Source organism: Labrus mixtus, chromosome 17, assembly GCF_963584025.1.
Source record: "Labrus mixtus chromosome 17, fLabMix1.1, whole genome shotgun sequence".
Taxonomy (NCBI): domain Eukaryota; kingdom Metazoa; phylum Chordata; class Actinopteri; order Labriformes; family Labridae; genus Labrus; species Labrus mixtus.
The window spans coordinates 14,685,947-14,698,888 of NC_083628.1; the positions used below are offsets into that span (position 1 = coordinate 14,685,947).

At 41.4% G+C, this 12,942-nt stretch overlaps 1 protein-coding gene across 1 annotated transcript in view; it reads left to right on the forward strand.

Annotated features, from left to right (window-relative positions):
* The window catches only part of si:dkey-112m2.1 (transmembrane protein 132C), a 113,718-nt gene that overhangs the window by 35,931 nt on the left and 64,845 nt on the right, over positions 1-12,942 (forward strand). The window contains exon 3 of the mRNA XM_061061602.1: positions 3,248-4,184. Coding sequence (XP_060917585.1) covers positions 3,248-4,184 — 937 coding nt within the window. The remainder of the gene's footprint in view (positions 1-3,247; positions 4,185-12,942) is intronic.

Sequence of the window (12,942 nt, forward strand, 5' to 3'; positions counted from 1 at the left end):
ATTGAGTGCCAAGGATAAACTTGGTAAATAATTTTTCCAAGATATTAGAATGCAATTAAGTACTGTAGGTTTCACATTGGATTGGCAGAGACTAGAAGTTGGCATTATGACAGGGTGTACTACTTCCCCAATAGCATTCACAATGGCTATGGAAGTAGTTATCAGAGCTTCGAAATAGGTGGTAGGTGGGGTGTAGACAGCAGGATGCGTTGCACCTCCCACCACTTTAGGCCTAGAATGATGACATGACATTGGTGACCACAACAGTGCCATGTACAAAAAGATTACTTGAGAAGCTAAAACAGATTCTCAAATGGACTGGGATACATATTAAGCCAAGTAAATCAAGAAACATTTCAGTGTCCAGAGGAAGGTTAATAGAGAAGATGAGGAAACAAAGAAAAGTCAGTGAGGAGTTTGGGTTGGTGGTATAATGGGGACCTGAATGATGGTGAACAGATATGACAACTTAGGAAAGATGTTGGAGAGCAGGCCCAGGCGAGTTGAAGTTGTGGTGTCTGTAGTTTCCCAGATTGACCATTGAGGATAAATAATGCCAGTTGGGGTAAATGGAGAAAAATCAGTCATCACCTTCTTTCTTTCTCTCTCTTCTCTCCCCTTCTGAAAATGAAGATGGCATAGATATTGGGTAGCTCTGGGATGCCTGAGTTAACAGTTCATACTTCCCAAGGTGTTGTAGGACTAACTGGATGAAATACCAGTGAAGGGATGTTCCCACTTGACAGCCTACAAAATCGGGTTTAGAGGGCCCTTTAAAGGGATACTTCACCCGTTGAAACATGAATCTGCATTGACATTGGGTCATATATGTAGTAGAACTGATTCCGAGATTTCTTCCAGAAGGAATTGGTGTCTTGGTAATTCCTGGCAGAAAACAGACTCTATGTCTGTGTCCATAGGCAAACAGTGAGAGCACCGACACTACCAGTCCGCCCCAGCTCCAGCTGGACCGGGCTCCTCGTCCTCACCGCCGCCGACAGGCAGGCCTTATGTCGCGGCTGCTGAGCTGGCAGCTGGCGGCGTCCAGCAATATAGCCGCGAGACGGTTGCTGCCAACAGGCTGGTTTTGTTTCTCAGCTGCTGCGGCCAGCAGCCAGCGGCCGCAGCTGCCAAGACACAAGACTGGCCTGTCGGCAGCAGTCTTCTCGCCGCTATATTTATATTTTTTCGCCATTATCAGCTTTCTCCATAGAGCCTGTTAGCATAGCTTCCAAGCAATATGGCGGATGTTAAGTTTGGATTCTGAGAGTGAGTTCCCACCCACTGATCTGTGATAGGTCTGTAGCTTCAGTGTTCGAAAATATGAGGAACTAGCGTTGTAGTTTCAACCCGCTAACCGCAACAGCTTCCACTGACGCAAAATGACGATTTTGAAGCTCCTTTTCAGAATTAAAAATACAAAGATTTCCCATCTATGGGGAAAATGAGGGCAGGATGCACGACCCGTCAAAAATACTACCAGGTTTCTAATGATACAAAGCTTAATGCAAATGGATGAAGTATCCCTTTAACAGAACACGTTGAAAATGTAATTTCAGCACCTGGAGCTTTCCATAGTCAATAAATGTACATATTGACTAGATCATGTTTATTTCCTTGGCTCTCTCCTTATGAGAAATCTCATATCAACTATTAAATTGATTTAACCCTGATACTTTAGATTTATTTTTGTGTTTTTCTATGCCTTTATTTTTGAGATAGGACAATGAATAGAGTCAGAAACCAGAGAGACAGAAAGAGAGGGGAATGACATGCAGGGAAGAGCGACAGGTCAGATTCGAACCCAGCCTGCCTGCTTTCGAGGACTTATGCCTCTGTACATGGGGCGCATGTACTGACCACTATAGGCTACCAGCAACCCTATATTTTAATGTTTTGATATCAGATCATGATAAATCATCTCATTTCATGACCATATTTTACATTTCTATCCTAAACATTGTTGTAACACTACATGAACAGTATTGAAGGGGGTGTAAACCTTAAACACATCCTCACATCCTCCTTCTTCTTTCTGAAGTGCTCTGCCTGAAGCTGCGTCTGTCCATCAAGAAAGCTGGTCAATGCTCTGCTGCCCTGAACTGTCACAAATCACTGCCATGCCACGGCTTCAACAGCATGGAGGGTTCAAGGGAGAAAATCAATATCCTTTCATGGACCATCTAGAGAATGATGGGGAAAGAAAAACAGGGGATTGGGATACTTTCCAGCGAGGAGAAAGGGAGGGAAGGGAGCACGTTTTAGGGCCCCGCAGGGTCTGGTGATGTTGGATGGGCTCTCTGGTTGGTTAAGACAGAAGTGTGCTGTAGCTGTGTGCAAAACCAGTTAGAAAGAAATGTTTGGAGATTATGAAGATTGGGTATGATGCATATTAACGAAGAATGGTTATCATGTGTTTTTTTCCATACTTGATTGTGGTGAATTATAAGATGGAGTTGGCATTAAAGAGGGAAGGAAGCAGGAAGGAGGCAGTGATAAGTGTGGTGGAATTTCTGTAGTTATTTAGATTATAATGTACAGATGTCACTAAGTTTATTCACTGTTCTCTAATGTCAGTCAGACCTGACTGAGTTCAGTTGTTATTAGAACACCAAGTACAGCTTAGAGAGTGTCAACTATTCTTCCTGATATCTGCAAGGATGTTTGGTAGACTTGTTGTCTGCTCCAGTGTTATAGACGTCACAGTTTAGTCTAGGTGGGTCAATGTGACGTGACCCTGATAATGATAATGTCTATAGGATATATGCGATGCCTTTTGAGAAGTTCGGGAGATGTGATTGAGCAAGACACGAGTACAGAAGTGTGATGTTGAATCACGTCTCCTCGACGAGTATTCATCTGATGTATAAACTTTCATCAATGTAAGCCATCTGAGTCAACTGAGTCTTATTGTGTGGAGTCAAGTCTTAGTAATTTCTTCAACAATAAGGTCTGAGGTGAATAAAGAAAATGCAGAAAAATGAAAGAGAGAAAAACAGATGAAGAAAGTGTCATAATGAGAAAGATCAAGAGCAAAAGAGAACATGAAAAAGTGTTAAATGTGACCAAAGTTATTTTACAGAAGTAGCTCATAAAGTGATATCATATGGAAATGGCATCATGAAGGAAGTATGACACACAACCAGACGTGTCCTGAATGGCTCCTGGTGTTGTTACCTAGTTGTTGAAGCATAGGTGAACACTTTTATAACCTCTTCTATGTCTTCTTTCTCTCTCTCTATTTCAGTGGTGGACTGCAAGGTGATCCTGGAGGGCCTTCAGAGGTTAGGCCCAACTCCGATCTATCTGCCTGTCAGCTACAGGATCCTCAATGCCGAGTCGGCGTTCTTCCTACAGGAGGCCAATCAGGACATTATGAGGAACTCCAGCCTGCAGGCTCGCACAGAGTCCTTCTTCATCCACCAGGCCAGGCAGATGCCCTTTGTCAACGCCAGCTACGGGCCGCTGTCCATCCAGCAGCCCGTCCCTCTGGAGCTGCTGCAGACGCTGCCAGGGCCGTTCAACACGCAGTCCTTCTCTTCATCATCAGAGTCAACATCAGCGCCATCCTCATCATCATCACCACCTCTTTTTACCTTCAACTGGAAGGTCCACACCTATATTATCAGTGAGAGGATTTATCCCAGTTGGCCAAAGGTTCAGGTGTTGTTCTACATCGCAGGGAGGGACTGGGATGATTATAGCGCCATCCACAAGCTGCCCTGCGTCAGGATGTTTGCCTTCCACGAGACTCAAGAAGTGCGCGGAACATGTAGACTTAAAGGTGAGTTAGGGATATGTGTAGCTGAGCTGGAGCCCCTGGCCAGCTGGTTCAGCCCGCCCACCGTCAGGCCTGGCAGGCAGAGGGTCTCGGAGCAGGCCCAGGGCACTCCTGTGGAGCTCTACTACATGGTTCAAACCACAGACAGCGGAGACTGCAGCTCAGAGGATTCCAGGAAAGGCAGCCCGGTACACACAGACCAGCCTAGGCCGATGGGATATTTTGCAGGGCACACACCGATGCAGCGCATTGGGAGTGTCCGACTGTTTCAGCCAATGTCGGAGCTGAAGCTGGACAATAACTTTATGGTGATGGCACCATCCAAACCCATCCGGCAGAGAGAAACACTTTCCACTTTTCTGGCTCTGTCCACACTTTCTACAGTGCAAATTTTCACCCTCAGGTGAGTCAGCCTCCTCCTGGGAGAACACATTTTACTCACCTGCTCTACTAATGTTGTCCTACTTTAGAAAGTTATACAAGCAGAAATCACTGAATATCTTCAGACGAATTGGGAAATGATTTTATAATAATGTGTGTCTGAACTTCAAGTGACTGATTGATAAATCATTCATGCCACAAACCACACAACACACGGCAACACTTACATGTCATCAAACTGTCACTAAGACACAAATGATGGTGAGGCACATGACGGTAAAAAATTCTCAAGAAATGATCAGTTGTTGTTTGTCTGACTCATATCTTATTAATTAATGTGGGTTTTAACCTACTTCAGGATGATGCCCTTTCGTTGAAGAGCAGTGTAGCATAGGCCACTATGTTAATGTTACAAACAGAGTTTGTAGGCTACATAGTTACAATCCTCTTTTAAAAGGTTTGTTTGTGGTTTGTAAAAATGTAATTTAAAACAGCTTGTTCAATTTGGCAAAATCAAGAATTAATTGTTCATGTCAGAGACAAAATAAATGTGATTATAATAAGCTTTTGTTTATTCACACTAAACTCAAGTCCTCAGACACTGTTGCCATGACAATCCAAATGCAAAAACATGGTTAACAGATGTGTGGTCAAATGATTCAACTACAAAGAATGAGCTTGATTCACCAAATTTCCGCTTTAGACCGAACTTCAGAGGGTCTTATTTCAAAGTTTGAAAGTCCCACAAGTGGGAGGTGTAATGAAAGTAAGAAGTTAAAAAACACAAAGTCAAACAAAGTTGATTTATGATGCTGTTGGCTTTTCTGCTTATTTAAAAATGTTTACTTTCATAGTATGCTTGACCACATGACCCTTTATCGACCCTTACATCCGATTTTGTGGAGGGAGTAAGATTTTTAGATCAATGAAAAATGGATACAGTGTTTACAGAGAAGGTTTATGGTTGTGGTAATTTTTCAAATCATTTAAAATGTGAATATGAGTTGCTGCCGTTCTTACCACCTTCCAAACTGCACGTTTGACAGTCTGAGAAGGAAGATAACACCTCCTTCAGTACACCTCTGTGCTGTTTTCATGAAGATTGTCTTCAAGTTCTCACCTTCAAAGTTGCGTCTCTCAGGAAATATTTGTTGGTTCTTTAGAATTACATCAGCCATTCCTTGATTCATAGAGCCTTGTCTCCTTCAAAGTGCCATTCAAAGTGAATCTAATTGCTCCATGTTGTGTGATGAAAGTGAAGTTGCTAGAAATATGCATTTCCAGCGGGCTGCCTGCGATCTGAATCTCAGCAGATGAAACAGTTAGCGGCCTTTAAGTGGAGCTGTGACAGAGCGCTTTGGCAATTTGTCACCCCCAGCTGAGCAGGAAATCTGCCAAAAAGCCTCATTGCTTTTTCTCTCACTCCAGCGATGATGAACTCCTGTGATGTAGTGCTCACAGTGTGTGTTTCTCACACAAGTCAGCGTGTGTGTACACGGAAACTTTAAAGGCAGTATTTCTCTTCAGTGCCTTTTTGCACCAGTGATAGACCCAGATCTCTATGTTTTTGGGTTTTTTAATCCTGTAAGGATAGCAGTTAAAATTCAACCAAAATGCCTCATTAGTTGCCAAAAGATTAAAAAAGAGTTAGAAAATCACAGGCTTCTTCACAGTTACTCAAGTGCTGTACCGATATTGTTAATTAAACATCTGAATGCTACATTAGCTTTTGGCTGCTTTGTTCTTGTCTTTTAGGGGTGCCTTAACATTTGCTTTCAGTTGTTGGATTTTCCAAATAGAAAACACTTTTAGCACTTAAAGTCCTCGTGATAAACTCCGATCACTGGAGGAGGGTCTGGATTTTCAGCTTGGCTCTCCTGCTGTGGGAATTTGCATTCTGTCGCACAAGGTTTGCTTGTGCTTTCAGTGTGAGCGTGTTTATGGAGAATTTACTTTACAAGTCGGTCTCGTGTGTTTCTCAGAGCGGCTAAGACATCATTAACTATTTATGTTCTCTGGAGATGCTCCTCTCTTCTTCCCCGTATCTTTTCCCCAAAGCTTACTCATCTGCCTCTATTCCTCCTCAACTGTCGCTGCATTATGTGACCAAAACATCCTGAGAATCTCTCTGGTCAGCTTTTTTTTCTTCTTCGACATGTTCTACTATCAGATGGAAGCAGTAGATTTTCTTAAAGGTCACATTTTATCCTCCTTTTCAACAAGTTAAAATAAGTCTCCAATCTCCCTAAAACATGCTGCTGAAGTTTCTTGCTCAAAATCCATATGATCCTGTATTTTATCATACAAACCCCTTTATTTCAGCCCTGCTCAGAACAGGCTGTTTCTGTGTCTGTAGCTTTAAATGAAAGTGAGCTGTACCTGATCTGGAAGGGGATGTTGCTCGGGCTTTCTCGATCCATGCCCTACTGTGAGAGGGCAGACTAAGAAGGCAGAACAAACACCTTGGGGGAGGAGTTACTGCTCTTTGTGATGTCACAAAAGACGGAGAGGATGGACTTTTGTCATAATTCAAGGGTTTATTGACAGGCTAGGGACACAAATTAGTGTTTTAAAAACAAGGTCGAGTGTATTTTGCATAATATGGGACCCTCAAACTCTACTGGAAAGTTTTAATGTGGTGTATAATCATGTTCATTTGTTGATTATAAACTGATGTCTGGAAGTGTCTGGAATACCCTCAATTTTCTGTAGAAATCATCTAGAAAGTTTTAAGTTCGTTACACACTGTCAACCCATTCTCCCAGCAAAACAAAAGTAGAACAAGGTGTTCCTGGAGATGACTTTTGATTTTGTTTTAAATGGAATAGCCTTGCTTTTCCAGTATCATTTCAGATGTTTTCAAAACACTAAGAGCCTGATTAACTAAGAATTTCTCCAGCTATCTGCTCCGCCTGAAGTTCTTATTCACAATGCTTATAGTGTTTATGATATGCAGGTGCAGACGAGCCAAAAAGCTGTCTTGCTCTGTGCAGTTTGCAGTTTCATTTCCACAGGTTAAGTGGACACAGATTCCCCACAATCCTTTTGTGAAACAGGCCCTGTGGCTGTAAAGTAACTTTTTTAAAGTTTGATGTGTCCCTTAATGCGCGTTCCTTGTCTTCCCGCTATGATCTGTACTCTATTTGTAAAGTTTGGTCAACTCGTCTCTCTTTTTTTCATGAAAATAATAATTTCTATAATAATAATGTTTAGAATTTATGGCTTCAGTGAGTGCTGCTGTTGATAATGCAAAAGATATATAAACCCCTCTTATATTGAATCATAATATTGCCTTAATCACAATAGTAATATCTGTCAAGACAATCTCATTTTCATATTAGTCACTTTGCAGCCAGCTTCTTTAACTATGTCCTACAACAAAATCAGCGCACTTAGCAGAGTAGCTATTTTAGCAGCCGGTTATCTCACTGTTTGATTTTGAAATTATCTGATTAGATCTAATCTAAACTAATCTAATGTAATTATATTGAATGAAATTGTGGGAAGCAGGACATTATGTAAGCATAGAGCCATGCATATTCACAAGTGCATTCATACAGTCAACACACACAGGTGTACTCACTCACACTTTTATTTGCATGGACGTGGTGTGTGCTCACTGTAAAGTCATGGTGTGTTTGTCATGCTAAAGGCTCCCTGTGGAATCAGTAATCTCTGCTCCCTGCCTCATTAGCCATGAAGAGCGAGGTGTAACAGGTTGGAAGATGCCGGCTTCAGCTTCTCCTTATTCAACATGCAAATGAAAACACGGTTTCCTTCTGAACAAATTAACAGCCTTTTCAGGAGATAAATTGCCCCAGCTGTATTGTAATTTTGACTAAACAATCCAACATATTCCCCCTCGGGGTGGGCGGTGCTGCTGATGAATGCAAATGAATTTCTAATATGTGAGAGTGTGAAGGTAGAAGTGTGAGATTCATGCAGTCTGCAGGAGTTATTTTTGTTGTTCACAGATTTAGCAGGTGAAGGAGACAGGTTCAGTGTCTGGTTATGAATAAAGAAGTGGATTTGGCCGAGGCCTTCGTGTCAGCTGATTGTGATCCTCGATATTGTTCAGGTTTTTAGCCTTATCAGCCTCATACTCTCAGCTCTCCTCAGTGATTCACTTTTTTAAAGGTCGCTACTGATAGGTTTGTTTTTTTCCATTTTCACTTCTGTGCTCATCTCTACGTCTTTTTTTTTTTTTATCAGTCTCTCTAGCCGGGGTTTTCTCCCATCCTTGTATTATTTAACCTTTTTCTCTCTCCATCCAAGCCCTCTCTTTCTAAGTCATACTACTAATACTGTCAGGCTGAACTTGACACTGTCCTGCTCTTTGTGTGGAAAAACTTACAGAAAACTCAGATTTCATATTGACATGAAAGACTTTATTGTCCCCATGGGGAAATTCTTTTTCACAGCACCGTTACAGTATAAACAGACAATTCCCACCAAAGAACATACATGCACAAAACACACACAGTCTCTTGCGTCAAATTAAGGGCCCTACTTTGACAGTGTTAAAAGCTTGGTCTAAAACGCATAGCACAATGTGATTTGAGGCATGTCCGACGACAGTTTGCTAGTTATGCTCACAAAATATTGGTGGATGTTGGATTAGGTCCCTTGATAATACACTGTGGGATTTGGGTGTTACATGAATCAAACAACTACAGTCACAGTCTTCATTCCCTTCAGGAGCCAGGTGCGCCTGCAGACTGGCACATTTATATTTACTTGGAAGATTGAAGTTTTTATTTCTAAACAGACAGTGTGTGCGTGTTCCTTTAAAGTTATATGTCAGTGAAGCTTCAACGATCAAAAAACGATCAGTGCCCTGAACATCTCCGCATGAGGCCCAAGAAGGCGTCCTGGCTTCACTAACTCTGACATAAGAGATCAAGCTAACGGTCACATGAAGCTGTGTATCAACCTGATACGTCAAACCAGAGTTTGTATGAGTGCATTCACATGGATTCACAGTGTTAGCGTGACTTAACCTATCACAATTATGTACAAGTCTGCCATCAGCCCATCGACATATTTACCAAACGCTAAGCAAAGAAAATATGAATTACGCACGTAGAATACTACAGACTTACTTGTCAACACAGCTGTACCAACAAATGCAGGAAGACCTGGCAGAAAATAAGAAACTGTCAAAAGTGAATGCCCAAATGATTGCTTATTATAGGCTCTCTTTTCCATTCTTCGTGCACATGAGAGATGACTTGAATAACTCCTGTTGATTCCCGTAAATCCATTTGTTGCTCTGATTTGCTTCTTGTGTTGTGTATGACAGTTTTAGACTATTACAGCTGCAGCCCCGACAGTAGCTGACAGAGTGTTTAGAGCCAGTACACATTTATAGATAAATATAATTAAAAGCAATAAGTGTGATTCATTTTCCATTTAATTAAAAATGTCTACAAGGCTTCCAATTTGAAGCCTTGTATTTTTTTTACCCTTGTGATTTCCCATCACTTTTCTCCTCTTGCGTTTTCATCCAAACTGATGAATTGATTGGACAATGCATGCATTTGCTCTCTTCTTCCCTGCAGGCTGTCCTTCTTTTTACATATTTGCCCTTGTCCATCTGCCTCTGGAAAGGCTGCATGTCCCTGAGGGGTTTAGTGATCCTGCAGCTTAGTAGAGGTTTGTTCAGATGCAGCGCACCCTTCAGAGTGACCCATGCCTCCAAGACTTTATATATCTCTGGGGTCAAAGGCCGTATTAGTTTCTCTTTCTGGGTGCTTTCAACTTATGGGAAACTTGCAGGGTTTGTAAACGGGTGGCAGATGGAGTTTGGGTTTCCCAAGAGATTGATGCTTTATATCTGCTCTTGTGCTAGGATAGCTGGTGTGTGTGTGTGTGTGTGTGTTAGGTAAAGAACTGTATCTCTACCTTCTACCTGTTTTATCCAACCAATAGCCCACGGTGTTGTCCTTTAAGGCTACACATAGGCTACATGAGAAAAACTCAACTGTTATTCAAATTTACTGATATTTAGTGCACTGGAAAAACCATTTAAGCATTTTGTGATTAATTTCCAGCCATGTTTAATAAAAAAAAAAAAAAAATCATTCAGATAGTTTAATGCCGAGCCGGTTTAAGACTGCTGTTACTGTGAAATAGAGATTATCTGGGATGACAGAGGATTGGTATAAATTATGATCATATTTAAATGGGTTGGTGTTAAGGCTTCCTTAACCAAAATAATTAAACCAAGGCTTGAAACATGGAGAACGAAGACATATAAGGACGCCCCACAGACCTGGGCCCGTATTCACAAACATTCTGAGAACGCTCTCAGAGAGCTCCTGACTTATCTTAAAAAAATCCGAGCAAGGATTTTTAGCCTAGATTTAGGAACATACTCTGAGTGACTCTGAGTGACTCTGAGTGAGGAAGAGAGAAAAAAAACTTGTATCTGAGTGAGGAGGCGTGGTTGACGTTGCTAGGTGACACGGTTTTTCAGAAGCTGGGATTGGTTAATCCAAAAGAATTGAGAGAAAAAGTCAAACATAGAATCTAGTCAGACATTGTGTAATTATGAACACTATGAAATTATCATCTGTGATTATTTGTAAAACGTACTTTAAAATACAGCCCACAAGATGCTTGAAATCACATGCCCTCTTGTGCAGCCTTAATTAGTGATTGGATGCACCTGTGGAGATAACCACTCGTAGAGAAACTCAACATGCATGTTTTTGTCTATTCGACCCAACTATGAGTCAATAAGAAAGTTTCTACACCACTTGTTTGTGCTTAAATCCAGTTGCTGATACATTTAGACAAGTGTACACAATGATACATAATGAATAAAACTCTAACTATTTTTTTATTTTTTTAATCAGAACAATCTGATTAATTTACCTCCTTAGCTACTACTTGCAGTTTGGATTATCGTCACATGGTTCTTGATTTCCAACTCGCCATTATCTTTAAGTGTCCTTTAACAATTTTTAAGTTGCTATTGTATAAGGTGAACCAGTCCTGACAGTATATGCTCTGCTGGCTAACTGTGGGTTGGTGTCTCTCTTACACACAGATGATCACTGGCTTGGCCTTCTAATCACTTCGTTTTTGCGGATGTTTCGTATAAGGATTTACTTTGATTAGTTTGATCTCACAGACTTGACAGCTGTAACACAAAGTCATGCATGTTGTAATCTGAACTTGAGGCAAAGGAATAAAGAGAGAGGGAGAGATATTTTGAAATGCTGTGGTTGTCATTCATTGGCAGATTTTTGGAAACTGACAAGTCAGCCATGGAAGAACAAACTCATCCTAGTTTTATAAGATGATACTTCACCCTCAGATGCACAAATATTGAAACAGTAACACAGACAGTATTCAAGGAGTCAGGCTGAGAGAATGGAAGCAAACAGCATGACTTTGTTTTGACTCAGCATGATGTTGTTTGTCCTACCAAAATAAAATGTCCTTGAACGATCACTGTAGGGTGTGGCGTTGTCATTTTGTGCAGCATTCAGTAAAAATAAGTAAGTTAGGGCACAAGTATCTTGTTTTTATTTCAAACTTACTTCTAATTGTTGGATTCTCCATGAAGGACTCAATCCAAACAAACCTCATTGGTCCACCCAGTCAGGCAGAAGTCATCCAGGAGGCTGGATTTGCTCGAGGTTCCTCGCTGTTTTTCTTGCAGCTGTGAAGGAGAACTTTCTTACGGTGGAATTGTTTGGTCTCTGTAAAAGAGGGTTCGGCTAAGCAAACATGGACACTTCAATCATTGGCACCCCAGTATGTATTTCGGTTTGATAAATCCAACATGAACCTGCTTGTAATGTATGACTTATAAACTTTACATGTGGACCTGGAGAAACCTTTAGTGGGTCTCAACCTTATTATGTGTTTCCTATCAAGAGTGTGTTGATTCTTATCCATTCTATTCACTCCATGCGTGATCAACCCAGAGTACAAAACTGAAAGGCATCTTTATTCCTAGAGGAAGCTCTTTCTCTGTAATAACGGCAGTGCTGCTCCTGGTTTCATACATTTCAAAGAACTTTCTCACCTTTGTGAAAGTTTTCACACAGGAAAAAAAATTCCCCTTTCTGTTCCTCCAAAAATATTGAACTTTTATGCAGAAATGCACAGTTTGAAACAGTGAGAACAACAACAATAACAACAACAATAAAAGAATCAGTGTTAGTGAAAAGGAATGAGTAAGTGAGAGCAAGAGAGAAAAACAAGTGACAAGCTGACAGAGTGAGGGCTTCTGGGGAGAATAGGACTGATCTAATATTCAGCTTGTAGCTCGGAGTAGAGCTTTTGGCTGTGTTTTTTAAGCTGTGTAGTAGTTCTGGTCAGTCGTGCTGTAGCTGGTTGGGAGGTCAGCCATTGATCTGCAGATATAAGCTGCTACTTTGGATCTAAGCCTTCATCATCGTGCGTGGCAGACACCACTGCGAGAGGATAAGCTTTGATCTGCACAGGGATTTGCCTGTGTGTGTGTGTGTGTGTGTGTGTGTGTGTGTGTGTGTGTGTGTGTGTGTGTGTGTGTGTGTGTGTGTGTGTGTGTGTGTGTGTGTGTGTGTGTGTCACTGTGTGTGTGTGTGTGTCACTGTGTGTCACTGTGTGTATGCCGGTTGAAGAAAATGCAAGAGAATGGTTGTGAGTCTTCATGTATGTAGCTGTAGCTACATGAGAGTTCATTTAGTCAGTCCCAGCCCTCTCGAGCAGAGTGAGAGGAATTAAAGAAGGAACTTTGTAAAGCTGACCGTACATGGCCCATGTTAATGTCTGATGATATA